This window comes from Tursiops truncatus, chromosome 8 (genome assembly GCF_011762595.2).
Source record: "Tursiops truncatus isolate mTurTru1 chromosome 8, mTurTru1.mat.Y, whole genome shotgun sequence".
NCBI classification, from domain to species: domain Eukaryota; kingdom Metazoa; phylum Chordata; class Mammalia; order Artiodactyla; family Delphinidae; genus Tursiops; species Tursiops truncatus.
The window spans coordinates 12779907-12798706 of record NC_047041.1 but is presented as its reverse complement, the minus strand read 5'-3'; the positions used below and the strand labels follow the sequence as shown (position 1 = coordinate 12798706).

The window sequence follows — 18800 nt, the reverse complement described above, 5'->3', positions numbered from 1 at the left end:
CTGGAAAGAACAGTGCAAACAAGGCATAGAGGCAGAAAAGCCCAGGACTTGTTCTGTAAGCAGGTTGACAGGGAGACCTGTCTGGAAAGAAAGGCGAGGTCTTGCCTGCTGTGGGCACACGGCTTTCAAGGCTTATACACAGGTGGTCTCTTCGCCTTGCCACCTCTTCCTGGGACCTGAAGAGTGGAGGAGAAGGGTGGGGGAAGCTCAGGTGACGAGTCTATGATGGGTGCTGCAGAGAGCACTGGAGTGGGAGTCCAGAGACCTGATCCCAGCCAGCTTCCTTCCACCACTAGGGAATTGTATGCCTTTGGACAAGTCACTTCCCAGTTCTGTAAATGAGGAGGTGGCTGTTCCCACAGCCCCTGACACTAGTAAATAGCTTTCACATCATACTCTCATAGAGCCTCGCAGCAACCTGGGACCTGGTAGGGCAGGCAAGAGACACTATCTTCACCCAGAAAATGTGATAATTAGCTGGGCCCCATCTAGGTCCCAGGTTGTGGTGAGGATGCACGGGGGGCCTAGGTGAGCTTGACCACCTGCTAACTTCAGATAGATAGATGCCAGTTAAGATTAACACCTGCCCCCGTTTTACGGTTGAGTAAACTGAGTTCAGGGAGGTGATGAGCCTTGTCTCATGTCACACAGCCCGGTAAGCGGCAGAGAGGTAGGATTCCAACACCAGATTCTTCCCAGCGCACTCCCGCGGCTTCTCCAAACACTTCCAGAGCTCCTCGCAGAGCTGGGGTGTCTGTCCAGACGGAAGCTCAGCCCGTCCCCCCGCCGCCCCGCTGGTTAATCTGCCAGGGGTTCCTCAGTAGGGCAAGCTGTTGGGCCGGGCGCGGTGGGGAGAGGCCATTGGCGGGTCCGAGGTGGACAGGTGTTCCGCAGGGTCAGGACCCGCCCCGGCAGCACCGCCTGCCCCCTCCCCCGGCCCCCGGCTCCCCGAATGCAAATCGCTGCTTTGCCTGGGCCGGGGGCCAGGCGCGGGGGCCCTGCCAGGGGGCGTGGCCCGAGGCCCCCGCCCCGCCGCGCCGCGTGCTCACCTGGGGCGTGTGGCAATCCCGCCGCGCCGAGTGCTGCCCGGGTGGGCGGGAGGGAGCAGCGGAGCGCGCTACGGCTGCGGCGACGGCTCCGGCGGCGGCTCCCGCGGCGGCGGCGGCGGCCGGGGGCGGGAGGAAGGAGACCCTGGCTTCCCCGGAGGCCCGGCTGGGGCAGCCGCGAGGGGCCTGGGGGGAAGCTGGCTTTGGCCCCGCCTGGGGCAGGATGGTGAATCTGGAACCCATGCACCCAGGTGAGGGGCGGAGGGCGCGAGCTCTGACAGGTGTCACTGTGCTCGGGCAGGGGCGAATGACAGGGGCGCCGCTCTCGGGGGGTCTTGTTCCCCAGCGGCCAGGAGAGGGCAGTGTGGATAGCGGGTCGCCCCGAGCTGGCGGGCGCAGGGTCCGTCTGGGGGACTTTGGGGAAGAATGAAGGTAGGGGCTGCGGTGGAGGGTGGGAGGGCTTCTGAAGCCTCGCATCCGGAGAGCGCTGGCATCTGGAGAGCGGCAGCCCTGTGGGACCTGGGCGTGCTGAGCTGTGGTAGTCTCGGGGAAGTTGCCCTGTTCACTGGTTGCAGAAGGGTGGCTCACTGGCTCAGCCAGGGGTGTGGACCTTGGAGTGCAGAAGTGAGAGAAATACGTGTATCCACATGTTGCGTGTTTGGTGTCCCAGGCATTTACGTGAAGTATGGGGAGAGTGGTTATTGGTAAGGTCTAGGGGGTGCCTAGGAAAAGTGAGTGGAGCTGGGCATTTACAGAGGCACACCTGGGGCAGGTGCCACGGTGCACACGTATTGATCAGGGCCTAGGGAAGCATGTGTCCGTGTGTGTCAGAGGTGAGTCTACCTGTGCCCATGTGTGTTGGGAGAGGAGGTGGAGCAGACCCCACCCGTGAAGGTGTACCTGCTCCCCTGCTCCGTGAGCCTAGGCAGTGCCGTAGGCTGGTGCGCGGCGGGGCTGGGGAGTCCGCGTGCGGGGGCTGAGCCGGAGCTCTTTGGGACGCACAGGAGGAGAAGCCTGCACAGGACCCTGTGGGAAAGCGCTTCCATCTCTGTGTCTGGGGGGTGAGGGGGGCAGTGAGAGATACATCCTCTGTGTTCTATGTCCCATGGATTTAGATACCAAGCCCTCCTCTCCTCAGGGGTGGGAACCTAGGCCATGGAAATGCTTTTCTGGGAGTCAGTTTCCCCTGCGTGAAAGGTCTATGGGCATGGAGTGAACCAAGACCCCTCCAGTCACCCTGCTGATCCCTCCTTCCACAGCCAGGCAAGGACTGGAGCTACTAATCCTGGAGGTCGGACTTGGTGTCGGGGTGGGCCTTCTGGAGGTCTGAGGGCCTGAGCAGAGACGGACTGACGTGGAGAAAGCTGAGCCTGATTTGGCCATTTCAAACCAGCAACTTGCCTCTTACAGGGAGCAACACCCAATGAATGACCTTCATTAAGGACTTCAGGGCTGTTGACGGGAATTTTGTTACCTGCTCTCCTTTCTGGAGGAAGAGTGAGGGAGTCAATTCTCATGACCTACCCCAAGGAGCAGGGCAGGCTGGAGGCTTTGGCCCTTCCTGGAGCCGCCAATCCTTGAAATCAAGCAGCAGTGGGTGCACGGGGGAGACCCAGTTTCCCAGACGCAGTCCTGGTGGGGCTGAGTGAAAACCAGCAGACGGTGAGGTGTTAGCTCTGAGTGGATCCCCAGGTGCCAGGACATGCCAGGGAGGGCTCGGTGTGGCGGAAAGAATCATCCAACTGGGTATCATCCAATGGTTGGGGAAAGTCCATTTTCAGACCTCGTAGTACCAGCATGGAGCTGGACATAGCTGGGGGCAGATCCCGGGTTCTCCTTTCTCCACTTTCCACCAAGAAGGCCTAGGTGTGCATGGGAGCAAAACCTGAAGGCACACCCCCCAGTGGGAAGTTGTTTAGGACCAAGATCAGAGACTTCCTGGGGGTTTTCCACCTCATTGTCTACTAGGGGTTCCTGCTCTGGGGGAAGTGGGAGGAGGGGGGGCAGCTGGGACCCAGCAGGGAGGCCGCCTGGGGGCTAAGAGGATCTAGCCCAGAGCAGGAAAGAGAGGGTGAGGTTGAGGTGAGGAGGCCAAGCCCTCCATGCCTGGCCTGGGAGGAAGCTCCAGGCTGACGCTTTTCAGAAGCCCGGGCACCTCCCCCAGCCCTGTCCCCTGCAGGCAGACACAAAGGGGGTGATTGAGCTAAACCCAGGGTGCGCTGACTCCTCAGGTGGGTTCTCCGTCCACCTGTTTACCTCGGGTGGGTGACCTGAGTCATCTCTCTACATTTGCTTGCCACTGCTCCCCAGACCGCTTCTGTAGTCCATCTCCCCTCAGGGCTGCCTGGCCTCCCTGTGAGGTTTCCTGGCCTCTCTGTGGTGTCTGGTTCCCCTTTGGAGACCTCAAAGGGATCGCTCAATTTGGGACTTTCTGTGGGGCCTCTCTAACTAGGTCTCCATTTGAGGGCTCCCTTTGCTGGGTCTTCTCAGTGGGCTTTTTAGTCCGGGGTCATCTTTGTAAGGTCTTTCATCGAGGGCCCTGCTGTGGGGTCTCTGAGGGAGGATCCGTCTATGGAGTGTCTCCCTGGGGGCCCCTCTCTAGGGTGTCTCAGTCCAGGATCCTCTCTGTGGAAATCTGGTCTCTTCTGAGCCCTACTTTTCCCCTCCCAGTGATCCTGTGTCCTGCGGATGCGTTATAAGCAGCACTTGCCCTGTAAATCCCCAGTCCTAGGCCCTTGGGGATTCCCCCTCCATGGATCTACTGCAACAGTTTGGGGGGGTTGGAGGGGGAGCAGGGGCACACAAAGTAATGCGTAAGGTCCCCCACTCAGCAGCTCCGCAAGCACTGCGGCCCCTGAGTCAGCCCATCTTTTTGCTCTGATAACCTGGGTACCAGCCGTGATTCAGGTTGGCCTGGGACCTCAGCACTTTGTATTTTGTAGCACACCTCTCACGTGGAAGCACAAACACCTGAGCAGGCATGACGTCACCAGACACAGGGGCACCCAGGCTAAGGAGGGGCTCCTCCCTCCCAGGCCCAATGCAGGTAGACAAGAGTCAGACAGAAAGCTCAGGAGGGAGAGAAGAGATGGAGGAAACAGTGGGAAACCAGCTGGAGGGGGACAGCTGGTTAGTCCCAGAGCATCTCTTTTTTGCCCTTTTCCTCACTGTGAGCTGTTCTCTATCAGCGTTGGGAAAGGAGGATCGAGTCTCACAGACTGATACCAGTTCCAGCTCAGGGGGTTGGAAGGTCTCTTGAGAGGAAGTGCATTTCTCTTGTAGAAGAGGTGAGAAGCATCTCCTCCAGGGAAGAGTTGGAACCCTGGCTCGCTCAGAAGTAGGACCGGTGGCCCCTTGAATTCCCTCTGGTAGAAGTGCCTGAAGCAGTGGGTGTGGGAGGGAGAAGTCAGGAGGGAGCTCCAGTCCCTTCCGAAGAGATGAAGATGGACAGTAGGAGAGAGAGGAGTGGGCCTTTTGTTCTCCTGGCATAGCCTGGACCCAGGAGGTCCAGGACACCGTGGACACTCAGCCTGCAGCCTGGGGAAGTGCTGCCCCTTGGACTTTGCTCCTGCAGGTTCACACACACATCCTGGTTCACAGATGTGTAAGGAGGGGCTGCTGCTGGGTCATGCCAAGGCACAGGGAGGTCAAGGCCAGCGGCCAACATTTCGCTCCAGCTTCAGCGGGTGACAGCGCCGGTGAAGCAGATGAGGGGCTGCGTCTGGTATCTGGGTTCTTACACAGACCAGCTGAGCCTCCCCAGGGAAGGGAGTGATGGCAAGGAGCCTCCTCAGTTGCCAGCTGAGATTAGAACAGCAGAGAAGCCTGACCGCACCCCACACCTCTCTCACTCACCTCCGGCATGTGCTGTCCGACAGGCGAAGGGTTGTGGCGTCTCAGCGAGTTTCGGTGTTGGCCCATTTTTAGGCTGAGACCCACGAGTTCGTCGCACCCATCAGCCTCGGCCTCCTACCCAACAGGAACAGGTTCTCAGTGTCTTAACATCCTATGGGCATTAAGAGGTTTCACAGATCATCTCAGCCTGACCCTCCATTCAGACTCAAATCCCTGTCCAATCCCGAAGTGTCACAATGTTGCTCCCATAATGGGTACATCCAATGAGTAGATGTCCTGGAAGAGTGTGGAGCCTTTGACTCCTTCAAAAGTTAATTTTAGACATGATTAGGACTACCTTTTATGCTAATTTAAAAGATCAGAGAGATGGCTTTTGGGTAGAGTTAAAGGTGGTGCAGGGAATGGGTGTTGGAGGAGTGTTTGGGTTACAGGCATAGAATTACGGTTTAGCTAAAATGTCACCCTTCTTAAACGTCAGATGTTTGAAATAAGTTGATTCAGAATACCTGGTCATCATCCCACCCTCACTACCTCTTAAACTCTTCTTGTCCCCATGAGCGTTTTTCCCATGAAGTCAGAATTGGGAGAATGCAGATGGCTTCCCAGGTAAAGGACAAATTATGATACTGCTTAGACAGAAAAACCAAAGCTGTTAACTGTAATGGAAGAAGGGGACTCCGATCGAAGCCTAAGTATCTGTTTAGTTAATTCATTTATCACGTGCTTCCTTTGTGCCAGGAACTGTGCCAGGCGGTTTTCATTCAGTATCTTATTTGCTCCTCACTATAACTCTGGGAAGTATCATTTTTCTCATTTTTTTTTTTTTTAGCTGAGAAAACTGAGGTTCAAATATGTGGCCAGGGTCCCCCTGTGCTAGTTAGGATGGCACTGGGATTAAATCCAGGTCTGTCTGCTGTCAAAACCCATGCTCTGAATTCCCAGCGCCACTGAAGCATGTTTAAAAGCCCACTGAGAGGGCTTCCCAGTGGTTGAGAGTCCTCCTGCCGATGCAGGGGACATGGGTTCGTGCCCCGGTCTCGGAGGATCCCACATGCCACGGAGTGGCTGGACCCGTGAGCCATGGCCGCTGAGCCTGCGCTTCCGGAGCCTGTGCTCAGCAACGGGAGAGGTGGTGAGCACTCACCCCCTCCCGCCCCTTCCCAGCAGTCTCTGACGTTTTCTCTGCACTGTTGAAGGATCCCTATGGGGAAGTGTAACTGAGCCGATCTATAATAGGCAATGCCCAGCTCCAGCGTGGCCCTTCATGGGTGGGACGAAGCTAAGCCCATTTCCCCCCTGGAGCAGAAAGCGTGGAGTAGCAGAAGCCCTTTGCAGACCTGTCCGGGTGGCCCACACTAGTTACTCTGCATATTCATGCATGACAGACTGTACAAAAAGTTTCAAACTGCAGCAGGAAGGACTTTGGTTAGGCTGGAGAAATGCCTTCTTAAATGTAGTGCACTGAGAGGGGTGGCAAGTGTGGCTGCAGGGTTTCCCCTAGAGGTCTGTAACCACGCAGGACAGTGTGGATGTCTGGGGAGGGCTGTACGGAGCTCCAAGTGTTTACCTGGGAGTCATCACTTTGACCGGTCTCAAAACTATTCCTCAAACTACAGTGGCTCCCAAGGTTGCTTACTCCCTCCCCTGCTCCTGGGGTGTTCCAAGGGCTGTAGAACCTCGGGACTCCCCATCTCTGTCTTGCTTGGCATAACAGTCACCCCTCCTGCACTGCAGTCACTGCATCCCCTGGGACCACACTTTAAACCTCTGCCAGAGCCACACACATCATTGCCCTAAAAAAAAAAAAAAAAAAGTAGAAGAAGAAGAAGAAATAAAAGTCGGTTTCTTCCTGCTTTTCCTGGGGTGGAGGTCCACCCTTCTCCCTCGTCCTGGTCATCTCCAGACCTCAGACATCCAGACTGTCAACTGCCCAATTATGTGGCCCAAATTAAGATGGGCTGCTTACCCGGGATTGGCTGGGGGGCCGGGTATGCAAATTGGCTCACCAAGACTTTATCTGGTTTGAAAGAGTTAAAGTGCTGCCCCAGAGAAGGGGGGGGGGTCAACATGATTTGAATAAAATATTCTTCTGTCTTTAACGGCTTCAGTATTGGGGTGGTTTCATAAGGAGAGGAGCTGAGAGTGAGTTAGCTCAAAGTTGTCTCTTTCCTTCTCTTTGCTGACCCTTGAGGAGACTTAGGGGCCTCTTAGGCAGCGGCAGCTGTCTGTTGTGGGTAAATGTTTAATTTACTGAAATGAAGCAGGGCAGAGAGGCCAGACCCGCAGCACTTGGGGGCTGAGACAGGGGGCCTTGTGTAGGTCTTCTCTCTCCGCGGGACGCTGACCCGCCTGCCATCCCTTTCTTACTGAGAACGTTGAAGGAGTAGGAGAGAAGGTAAGGGTTCCCAAGGAGGGCCACACAGGAACTAGGGTTTGATCACCAGACAGTGGGTTGACCTCTGAGAATCAGGCAGAGAATAGAGGCAGGATTGGCTAAAAAAGATGAGAAGGGCAAGCCTTGGTTCAAGGGTGCTCTTACCTGTCAAGGTAGAGTTATTATGAGGGGGAGGACGGGAGATGGATATTTCTTGTGCTACTTTAAAAAATAACAGACATCCCCCAAATCCCAAAGGAAATGAGGATGGAGAATGAGGAGCATTCTCCCCCATTCCCCTCCCTCCGCTGTACCCTTCCCCTTGTTAAATTTTTACCAACTGAGCCTGGTGATAGAAGGAAGTGGCCGTGAATGATGCAAAGGGGAGAGACCCTGCAGTAGCACTGGAGAAAGGGGGAAAGGAGGCAAGCCTGGGACGAGGGGATATGTGCTCCAAGCTTATGAATATTCTAATAGTTGTATGTTTAGGAATCAGGAATTTGAAAGTCTGATGCTTGTTGTAATTACCCATTCATCTTCGCTGTTTAGTTAAAGCCACATATGTCATAGCGAGAAAAATTGTGACCTGTTACTAAAATCAGTTGTGTTCTCCCTGCAGATATCAAGATGAGTGGGGATGTAGCAGATTCTACAGTTGCTCGAAGTGCTCTCAGCCAGGTGGAGACAGGTAAGGGTCTTCTCTTCTGGGAAATGAAACAGAAAAGCAAGGGCAGGACAGAGTTACTGGAATTCATCGAATAATGGAATAACGTGGTACCTCTTCCGGCTTGGTCTTTCAGCCAATCAGACCCAAAGGCTGGGTCTTAGGAAATGAAGGGATTCCCTAGAGACAGGGGGTATGACCCTGGAGCCTTTGAACAGTAGACATCGGTATACAACGGAACAAAGCCTCTGAAACTAGGCTAGGAAAGGGCCAGATCCTTAGAAACAAACAAGAAGTCAGGGAGGAGATTCACTTTTTTTTTTTCATTTTTAAGTAACATTTGTTTTTTTGCTTTTAGCTTTTTTTACTATTTTTTTAATAGATCTTTATTGCAGTATAATTGCTTCACAATACCCTGTTAGTTTCTGTTGCACAACAAAGCAAATCAGCCATATGCATACACGTCCCCATATCCCCTCCCTCTTGAGCCTCCCTCCCGCCCTCCCTATCCCACCCCTCTAGGTCATCGCAAAGCACCGAGCTGATCTCCCTGTGCTATGCTGCTGCTTCCCACCAGCCAACTATTTTACATTCGATAGTGTATATATGTCGATGCTACTCTCACTTCGCCCTAGCTTCCCCCTCCCACCCCATGTCCTCAAGTCCATGCTCTATGACTACATCTTTATTCCTGCCCTGCAACAAGGTTCATCAGTACCATTTTTTTTTCAAGGCCCCTAGAAGCAGCAGGCTGTGTTCCCAGCTGCTACTGACTGACGGAAGTCAGAATGTGTCTCTGGTAGATGGGAACTAAGGCCTTTTAACCCCAGATTTCTCAATAATCCTACTCAAGGAACTAATCAAAGAGGCCCATGGACAAGTGTTCCTCTTCCAAATTACATGCATGTGGGTGGCAAACAGACCCAGAAAGGAGGGCTTGGTGCCTTTAGATGTCTTTGCTTTGTGAATAAAAGGAAAAGGAGAGGGAAGAGTTGAGAAGAAAGTTTCATAGCTCTCTCTCTCTCTCTCTTTTTTTTTTTTTTTTTTTTGCGGTACGCGGGCCTCTCACTGTTGTGGCCTCTCCCATTGCGGAGCACAGGCTCCAGACGCGCAAGCTCAGTGGCCATGGCTCACGGGCCCAGCCGCTCCACGGCATGTGGGATCTTCCCGGACTGGGGCGCGAACCCGTGTCCCCTGCATCGGCAGGCGGACTCTCAACCACTGCGCCACCAGGGAAGCCCCTAGCTCTCTCTTTTAACTCCATAGTCCAAACCTTGCTTTGAAAACTCCATATAATTAAAAAGAACTTGAAGAAAGATGAGCATAAGTTGTAACACCACCAAATAACTTTAATAGTATCCCAACAAGACCTCAATTAGTCTTTCATCTGGATCATTAGAGGCATAGAAATTAGAAGTGGAAGAGAATCGATGTCCCCCAGAGCTGAAATCTTTTCCCAAGTCTTCAGGTGCAGTCTAGTTCCATTCTTGAAGCTAAAAGACTCAGGATCAGGGACATGATAATTGGGGGTCTTGTGGAGGCATCTGCAGCATACATTTACCATAAACGTTTCTGCCCCTCCGCCCTCAATTTAGTCTTGAAACTGTCTGTTTACACGGGTAGTGGTACATGTTTTATACTTTGCTTTGTGTCTGGGAACAGTTAAGCTTGGAGAGAGTGGGCCAATTGCAACCATTTGTCAATTGATTTATTAGCTGAGTATGTTTAAAGGTCTGTAGAGTGGGGTATCTGTTCTCCCCAGTTGTGAAGAAAATTCCCTTTCATCTCCAGAACTCCAGCAAGGCTTTCATATCAGTTCACCTGATGAGTAGTAATAGGTACATCTCTGCTCTGAACTCTTCCCTAGAGAAAAACCAGAGTCCAGAAGCCTTGATTCAGAAGTTGAGTCACCCTTTCCCAGTAGCAGGCTGGCTAGAGCTGACCCTGTTCACCTGGGCCAGGTATATTGCCCCAGGTATGTGGTGACACAGCTAAGAGAGTGTCCATGAGGGTGGAAGTCCACACTTAACAGGATAGCTCTGGTGCTCTGTTATTAGTTACGGGACCAAGTCAAGACAACTGTGTCAGGAGTGAGAAGGACCTACATGAGACCCTGAAAAGCGATCCAGGAGACAGAGGGAGTTCAGAACCTGGGGATTAGGAAGGTTAAGGCGTTACAGGCAGTCTCAGCAAGCTCTGGCCTCCTGTCTGGGACTGTGGGAGCTTGAAGGAGAAAGGTTGAAGGAGAAAGAGTCTGAACATAAACTGGGACTTTCAGAATATGAGTGTCATCTCAGTGTCTGCCAGTTCAGAATGTGACCTTGGACCAGCCGCTTTGCTTCCCTAGGAGGCAGGAACAGATGACCTTTGAAGAGTATGGATTTAGAATCAAACAGACCTGGGGTAAGAATCACAGCTCTGCTGCTGACTGGTTTATGTGATCTGATGAGTTAGTTTAGCCTGATCTCTTCTAAAGAGGACAATTAATGTCCATCGTAGAGAGTGGGTTGAGGGTTAGCTGAGATATTTAAAGCCCTCAGCACAGTGCTTGGCACATTGACAGCTGCGGTCATCATTTCCTCTAATGGCATCATTAAGATTCTGTAATATACACAACGAGACTTGATGCTAAGTGTTCTGGGGCTGCAGGTAGCTGGGGTGCCCTTCTCCCCTTCACTCAGGCCAAGTGGATCAACCCTACAGGTTGATTTTGTTCCTTCCACCATTCAGGGAAAGAGTCTGTGTGGGTCCTCCTCAACTCCAAAGAGTCCCTTTAGTTCATCTGTCAGAACGCCTCCATTCCCAGATCCTTCACTTCTAGCGGCTCAGCTTGGTGGCTGGTAGCATCCTTACTTAGGTGACTGTCAAATTACTGCATGTTTTTAAGGGCAAGAAAAAAAGAGGCAGCTAATTAAAGTAACCAAGCTTCCTGGAAAGTCATTCTGACTCATTTTCTACAGAGGAAAACTTATCGTGAGTCACAGCGATTACCAACTTGGTTTAATGGCTTCCTTTGGATTTTTAAAAGGCAGATTCCCCTCCCCAACAGTGCCTGAATTAAGGGGTGGTTTGTCTCTGGGTTTTAAAGAAACTATAAACAAAGGTGACCTAGAAAGCCCCAGCTCCCTGAGAGCACCCTCTGTGTTGTGTGAAATCCCCAAGGTGCACGAGGTGGGAGCTGGGAAAGGGAAGTGAATTTCCCCTCCACACTGGCCAGGACTGCAAAGGAGAGCGTTCTCTAGTCCAGACACAGACCTCCCGGTTGGTAGAGACGTGGCAGGGAAGCTAGCTCATCCTTTCCTTTCCTTCGGTCTATGAGGAAGCCGAGGCATGGGTGGACAGAGGAGAAATTCAGTGTCTTTGTGACAGCACTCGGGACCAGAGAAGACTCCCGATCCCCTGGCCAGTGTTGTTTCCACACCCTGCAGAAGACTGAGGCCAAGCTGTTTCTAGATTTCTGAACTATCAGCTTTTCTATCCTTCCTCTTACTTCCCGTTTTTACTTTTCCTTCCTTCTTGAGACTGACACCGATTTTTTTTTTTTTCCGGTTCTCAACTGAGTGGTTGATAAGAACATAGCCTTACCCACATTTCAAAAGCTCCCAGCTCCATAACTGACCATCCCCAAGCACCCAAGCAGATAACCCTATGACTTTTGACCACTCTGGTCACAGTGTAGCCTCCTACACAGGGGGAGGACAAATACGGTGGGCTTGAGAAGAAGAAGGGAAAGGCCAGTCACATCCACGGAGCCTCCTTCCCATACCCAGGCCCATGGAGCCAACTGTACATGCATTACCTCATTTAATTCTTACAATTGCCATTTTTATCAATGAGGAAATTGTGGCTCAGAATGAGAAACTAACTAGCCCAGGATCACACAGCTTCTAACCAGTAATCAAACTCAATCCTGACTGCAGTCTATTAACTCCCTGCAGATTATTGGGCAAATGTTTTCCCACCCAGACATTTATTTTCCTCCCCATTAAGGAGGGTTTGGGGCTGGATAGCCTCTAAGGGCTGAATTTTTAAAGATGTGTATGCAGTTCTGCTTTTCCATATTCTCTGCCATCAGTTCCCACACTGTGCATTTGTGTGGGGACTTCCTCAGCCCTGAGCTCTGCCCGTCTACCCCGTCACCTCCCTCAGCCCCTATATCCTCTCCTTCCACCACCCCTCTCAGCCCGCTCTCCTTCTGACACCTCCAGCTGCCTTGCTCTGTTCAGGCTCCGTCCTCTTCTCTGACCTCGCTGGCAGTCCTCGCTTGTGTCAGACCCTGGGCTCAGAAAGATGACGAAACAGTCCCTGTCTTCCAGGAGCTTTCCTCCAGGGCTTCATGGTGGAGTGGATCACAGGGCCAACCTGTGTTTGGAAGAGCACGTTCAAACAGTGCGTTTGGACTTTACAACAATTCTGTGAGGGTAGATGACACCATCCCACTTTGCAGACGGGGAAGTTGAGGCTGGTTAGCTGATCTCCCCAGGGTTCTGTATCTAGCAAATGACAGAATTAAACTTGGGTCTTTCTAGTGACTATTTACCCAGAGATGGTGGTGGGAAGACTGGGGACCAGCACAGGAAACCAGGGACAGAGGACACAAGAGAGTGGCGGCATCAGGGAGATGCCGAAATTATGGCAGGCGGCTCCAGCCAAGGGGCTTGGCTCTCCTCCTTGGCCAGAGGACAGCCAAGCCCCTGCTGGGGGGTTGGTCTCATCCAAGAGGCAGAAGCCTTGTCTGGTGCCAAAATGTGCTTGCTGGGGAAGAGAGGGAAAGAGCTGGGGTCCACTTACTCCCTTTGGTGAACTGTGGAGAGGGAGAATCTGGCCTTGGAGAGAACTGTCTCCATCTCTTCTCTCATCCTGGGCCAGCCTCACTGACACACCAGCCCCGGCTCCCCGCATTCTGCAGGCTCAGTTGTCATGGGTGGAGTGGGGGTTTGCAGGCCCAGATGACAGTGGAGCAGATGCCTTAGGACCCTTGTGCTGCTCAGAGATCTGGGAAGGAAGGGCTCCACGAGGGGAGCCCAGGGGAGGAAAAGGGGAGCAAGAAGGAAGGGGGTGGGGACCGGACTCTGTTCAGTCATCCCTTCCTGCTGCCCTTCTTCTTTGCTTCAGTTGCCTATCTGAGAGGTGAAATGGCTCACCGTGTCCCACCGTCCGGAAGGACCATCCAGGGGAGCTAGCTGTGTGGGGACCCTTTGGAGAGAGTCTCCTCACTTAAATCTGGCAACTTTCTGCATGGTTTTAAGACGGAATGGACACGATTATATAGGGGAGCCCAGAGAGGTTAGTGATTCTCCTTAAGGCCCAAAGAAATAATGAGTAACTGACCCAAGAAGAGAAGCCCCGTCTTGGTCAGTTCATTCCTGGGACCTCGCCATCTCCACCCTAGTGAGTCCCCAAGAAAAGAGCTAAGGATAAAGAAACTACGTCTCACTGCGACGAAGAGGTACAGTTCCAGGCAGAAACAGGTGGAAGGCTCTAGAGACGTGTGTGGGTTTTAACCCAAATGTTTATGGAATAAAACTATTCTTTCAATGACAGAGAGGACGAGAGAAGTCTAGGAAGTACCTGGGGTGAGGTGAGACTTGGGGGAAGGTGCAGAACAGTCTCCTATTGACAGCTCTTTCTAAGTGAGACACACAGGCGCACGCGTGTGCGTGCGCGCGCACACACACATACACACACCCTTTTATGCTTAAATGACAGAGTGGGTGTGAAAGCACTTTGCAAAGTGAATGTCACCATACAAATACAGTCCATCATTAGGTTGAGAATTATCAGAAACGTTCAGGAGACAAGACAAAGCTCTGTCACTGAGCAGAGTGTGGGACAAGTCTGCTTGTGCCTTAGACTTGAGTTTCCTTGTCATAATATGGCGGGAGAGAGGGCTTGAGGGAGTAAAGTGAAGAGAATGAGCTGGGTGGGCTCTAGGATTCAAGCCTGATGACTCTGGTCCTGTGCCTTGGTCTGTACCCACTCTCTCCCTTACCTCTCTGGAGGACAAAAAGGAAGCCACAGCCCCTCCAGATGTCCAGGGGGAACTGACATGAATCCCTGGATTCTGAGAGGATATCTTGTCCGTACCTCTCTCTTCCTTTGAAGCCATTTCAAAACCATCCCTGGAAAATAAAGGAGCCTGTTCTTAGAGCTATTTTCCCCTCATTTATCTTCCATCCTTAAGAAAAGCTAACCCCACAATTTCTCTTGGCCACCTATTCTTGTAGGATACAATTCTCAGTGTCGGAAGTCCTTTCCTATCTCTTGTCTACAGCCCTCATGCTGCAGCCTAAGCCCCTTGCCCCTGGTTCTGGCCTTCTCAAACCAGAGTGGCTTCCATCTCACCACGTTTCCAGTTTCTGTGCAGGGAGATGAGGAGGTACTAATTCACCATCCAGGCTTCATACTGTGGCTGTGTGTGCCAGAGGTCCCGGGGGAGCAGCCTGTGGCGTCAGGAGGTACCTGCCTCTAGCACACAGAGAACCTCTGCAAATAGAAGAATTACTACAGCAGCTCCCACCTGTGCCACACTTTCTCACCCATCTAGTCCCAAACCCAAGCCCACAGGGCAGGACCATGCTGCTCAGATGAAAGTGTTGTGAAGTGTTTTTAATAGCAGTGGTTTTTTATATGCTGCTTGAAATCAGGAGGTTTATAACACATTCGTGTCCAGAAATGAGTCAAGATACTTTAAAGTCTAAGCACACTATATATGAGTGTGTTAGGAGTGTGTATGTCACAATCTCAAGAGGGGTAATAGTCCATATGGACTAAATTAGTACTTGCCTCTGGGTAGCAGGTATGTTTGTAAATATAAAATTACGTTAAACCTTAGCACCAGTGCAGGTGGATGAGCCAAGTCCTGCCTGACACCCGTCCCTCTTCCTCTCGGAGATCTCTTTAAGGAAGGCCACCTTCCCCACCCCAGCTGCCATCTCTGCAGCCCCCAGAAGAACATGGACCTCCTTTTCTCTCCAGCCTAAGAGGGAACAAAGCGAGGGGGCCGGGTGGGGGGGCATCTGTGTGCTGGCTTTTACCATCTGGAGTTCCGCTTGGTTTCATCAGCAGTCATTCCTTAGGGCACCGCTTCAAACAACGCGGGCTGCAGGACCGGTCGTTTTACTTCCGGTCTGTCACAGAGCAGTCCACAGTCCCACCGTGCAGGACTGGTATGCAGCTCGTACCCACCACACACATTCAACAGGGCCCAGACTTGTCTCCACTGCGTCCACAGGGAGCGCTCACTAATGACGTACTTGGGGTGCTGTGAACATTTCTAAATTCTTACTCTCTGTGTTTGGATGCATCTGGTCTCCGACCTTAATGAACAGCTCAGACCAGCCTGGCTGTTGGACCACACTTGGAGGTGCCCTGCATTAGAGGATAAGAGTGTGCATAAGAATGCCCCTTTCCTTTGGCATCCCATGGGCAATGGGTACATCTTATGACCTTCTTAGCATCCCTCCTACTCCCACTGTTGGTGCCGTGGGGGCAATGATGGGGAGATCCAGCAGGAGAGGTCAGTCCCAGGCTATCCTTTGCTGCCAAGGGTGAAATGACACCCACCCCCAACCTGCTACCAACACACACACACACACACACACACACACACAGGCCCTGAGCAGCGTCCAGAGACTCAACACTGTAGCTTCTGGGCCTTAGCCCTTCACTAAGGCACCCAAATTGCAGCCCCCCTCCCTCATAAGCTGTGAGTAAATGCTTTTGGTCTCTTGGGTCCACCCTCCTCCTTAAGAAACAGTTACAGCAATGAACACCTGGTGTGGAAAAATGCTGAACAAGTGGAAAAAGAATTTGAAAAGAAATGAGCAGCCAAATTAGGGTTACGTCTTCGGGCTTGAAGAGCAGCCCCGTCTGGAGCCTGTGCCCCGCAACGAGAGGCCGCGATAGTGAGAGGCCCGTGCACCGCGATGAAGAGTGGCCCCTGCTCGCCACAACTAGAGAAAGCCCTCGCACAGAAATGAAGACCCAACACAGCCCTAAATAAATAAATAAATTTAAAAAAAAAAAGAGTAAATCCTATTAAAAAAAAAAAAAAGAGCAGCCCCAATCCGGACAACTGAAATGCAGTTACACTCCGTCCGCCCCACTCCCAAACACACAGACACACACACGCCCAACTCACACTCACGTGCAAACACACACGACTCACACAATCCCCACCTCAAAGCCCTCAGGGCAGGTTGGGCAGTCTGGTGGTGGGGTACACCCACTGGCAGTCTTCCTTTCTGGTCAAGGCTCTATCAAAGGCAGGCTGGGGTGGTGGTGGGGGGTGGTTTGTGAAACTACAGGAAGGGTAGGGGAGACGGAAGTTGGAGTCTCTGCCCGCATTTGCTAGTGGGTCCCCCTCGGGAAGGGAAGGGCTCTGACAGGATGACCCATCCTTAGGAAGAGCTGCTGAGGGGAGAAGCAGGTGCAGCTCCCCTTGCCTCCTCTCACTCCCCACTCCCCACAGCCAAGGGGAAGAGGGGCAGACACGTCCTTAAAAGGGAAGCCCCTTGAGGTCATCCCAACTGGGGCTGCGTTCCTCTCATTGGAGCCTGAGGGTCTGGTAGGCCAGGGCTGGGGAAGCTGAGCGAATGACCAGAGTCCTCAAAGGAGGCTGAATTTCATTTCTAGGGACTTCAGCCACAGACAGTTCAAAGTCCCCTCCTGGATTCTCCATGGGCTTAGAGCTGACTGTGGGGGAGCTCCTGGGTAACAGCAGGGCCCTGGGAGACTCAGGGACGGCAGGCCTTTGTGCCAAGCTCGGAGCACGGGAAACAGAGCTGCAGGCATCTCCCCAGAAAGCACTCGTGCTGTTGACTCAAAAAATAATAGGTGTTCATTTGCATGGCATTTTACATACAGGTTCCGTGCCTGCTTTCCATCTCCTATCACTGGCACCACCGAAGCCCTCTAGGTCTCTCCTCTCCTGTCACCCCCTCTAGGGGCATCGCTGTGTCCTCCAGACTCCAGAACTTCCTCACCACCATCCAGCCCATCCTCGGATTAGGCTAGCCTGAGGAAAAAACAGCGGCTGGTCTCGCTTGGCTGAGACCAAATCTGGGTCCAGATTTGCACTAGAGAAGCAGGCAGGAAGCCTGGCGGGTCTGGGCCCCGTTGGGCACCTCGGTGAGGGGTGCCCCCCCCCGCCTGCTGGGAAGAGGAACAAAAAATCTAAGCCAGAGAGCCCAGAGAGGGGCCAAAAGGAGAGGAAACCCAGTAGTTGCTATGACGATGGGGTCCTGGTGCCCAATTTGCATAGGGCAATGATTTCCATACTGCTGGGTGAATTTCCATATCCCTGCCTCAAAGCCTGTTGGGGCAGGGAGTGGGGAGAGGGGAGAGGTCATTTGAAATTCAAATGAGGATGATTAAGCTTTTCTTGAGAAGGGAAGCACGCACAAGAAGGGTTAAGCCTGCTGGGAAATGTCTGCTCTGGACTCCAAGGTATCAAAGGGAGGTAGCACTGGGCTGGCTGCTCCCACCCTGTCCCTGTCCCCTCCCCTCAGGGCCCTGGAGGCCTGAGGGTGGTTGGCTGGGTGGGGTATTTGTGACCTCTGCCTCTCGGGAGAACCAGCTGGGTCCCCGTCCCCGCCTAGCCCCAACTCAGTTTACCCCAGCGTCACAGGATGCTTGGGCTCTTAAGGACCATTGAGTGAGTTCTGGTCCTCGGCTCAGGCCTGTCTCCCTCTGCTGACAAGAGACTAGTCATCTCAGTTTTTCTACCAGTGAAACTGGAGAAACAGTCTGCACCTTCTCGTGTGGTTGAGGAGATGTGAGGAGAGATGGAATCTGGACTCATCTCTACCATGAACCTGTGTCAGCAAGTCACCTCCCGTCTTCAGGCCTGAGTTCGTGCATTGGACGGAGGGTCTGAACTTGAGAGTCTCTAAGATCACTTCCGGCTCTAAGATGCTGAGATCCGTGAGCACATGCTGACCCTTTGTGCTCACTGGTTATTATTTGAAAGGTGGGGGTTGCTGTACCTCTCAGTTCCTGTAACGTGTTAGGAAGGGCACTGCTGCCCCCAGCTTACCAAGGCGGAGGCATTAAGGGCATAGACTTTGGAGCCAGAGTCTGTATTTGAATCCCAGCTTTTCTACTTACTAGTTATATGACCTTGGGCTGGTTACTTAATGTCTCTGCTCGGTTTCCTAGACTGTAAAATGGAGGTAATAACAGGGATAGGCTCCTAGAGTTGCCGTGAGGATTTTTTTTGTTTGTTTTTCTTTTTTAATATTATGGAGAGTAAGGAATTTTTTTTTTGATTTTTTTGGCTTTTTTTCTTTAATAAATTTATTTATTTATTCATTTATTTAGGACTGCGTTGGGTCTTCGTTGCTGCACGCGGGTTTTCTTTAGTTGCGGCGAGCGGGGGCTACTCTTTGTTGCGGTGCACGGGCTTCTCATTGCGGTGGCTTCTCTTGTTGCGGAGCATGGGCTCTAGGCACACGGGCTTCAGTAGTTGTGGCACGTGGGCTCAGTAGTTGTGGCTCGCGGGCTCTAGAGCGCAGGCTCAGTAGTATGGCACACGGGCGTCGTTGCTCCGCGGCATGTGGGATCTTCCCGGACCAGGGCTCGAACCCATGTCCCCTGCATTGGCAGGCGGATTCTTAACTGCTGTGCAACCAGGGAAGCCCCTGCTGTGAGGACTGAATAAGCCAACGTGTGTAAGGCCCTTAGAGCAGAGCCTGCCATACAGTAATGCCATTTGCCAGTATTAGTATCAGAAGGACAGAGTGTCCACACGTGACCCAATGGCCAATCTAGGGGCCCTCTATTAGGAATATGGGCTGTCTCCTGAGTAGACCTACCTGTGAATTCGTTCACTCCTGGCCAACACACTGTCCTATCCACC

General features: G+C 52.6%; 1 protein-coding gene across 15 annotated transcripts in view; it reads left to right on the top strand.

Moving 5' to 3' along the window:
* Window positions 1-832: 832 nt before the first annotated feature.
* The window catches only part of POU2F3 (POU class 2 homeobox 3), an 83499-nt gene continuing 65531 nt past the window's right edge, over window positions 833-18800 (top strand). For 7 of the 15 annotated variants that reach the window (XM_073808079.1, XM_019941763.3, XM_033861902.2 and 4 more), the window contains exon 1: window positions 7895-7963. Coding sequence is in view for 4 of the 15 variants with exons in the window: in XM_019941758.3 (XP_019797317.2) it covers window positions 1270-1297; window positions 7895-7963 (97 nt within the window). In the remaining 11 variants the exon portion in view is untranslated. Of the gene's footprint in view, window positions 1298-7891; window positions 7964-18800 lie in introns of those variants that run through there. The other 8 variants (XM_019941758.3, XM_019941756.3, XM_019941757.3 and 5 more) reach the window with 5 other exon arrangements.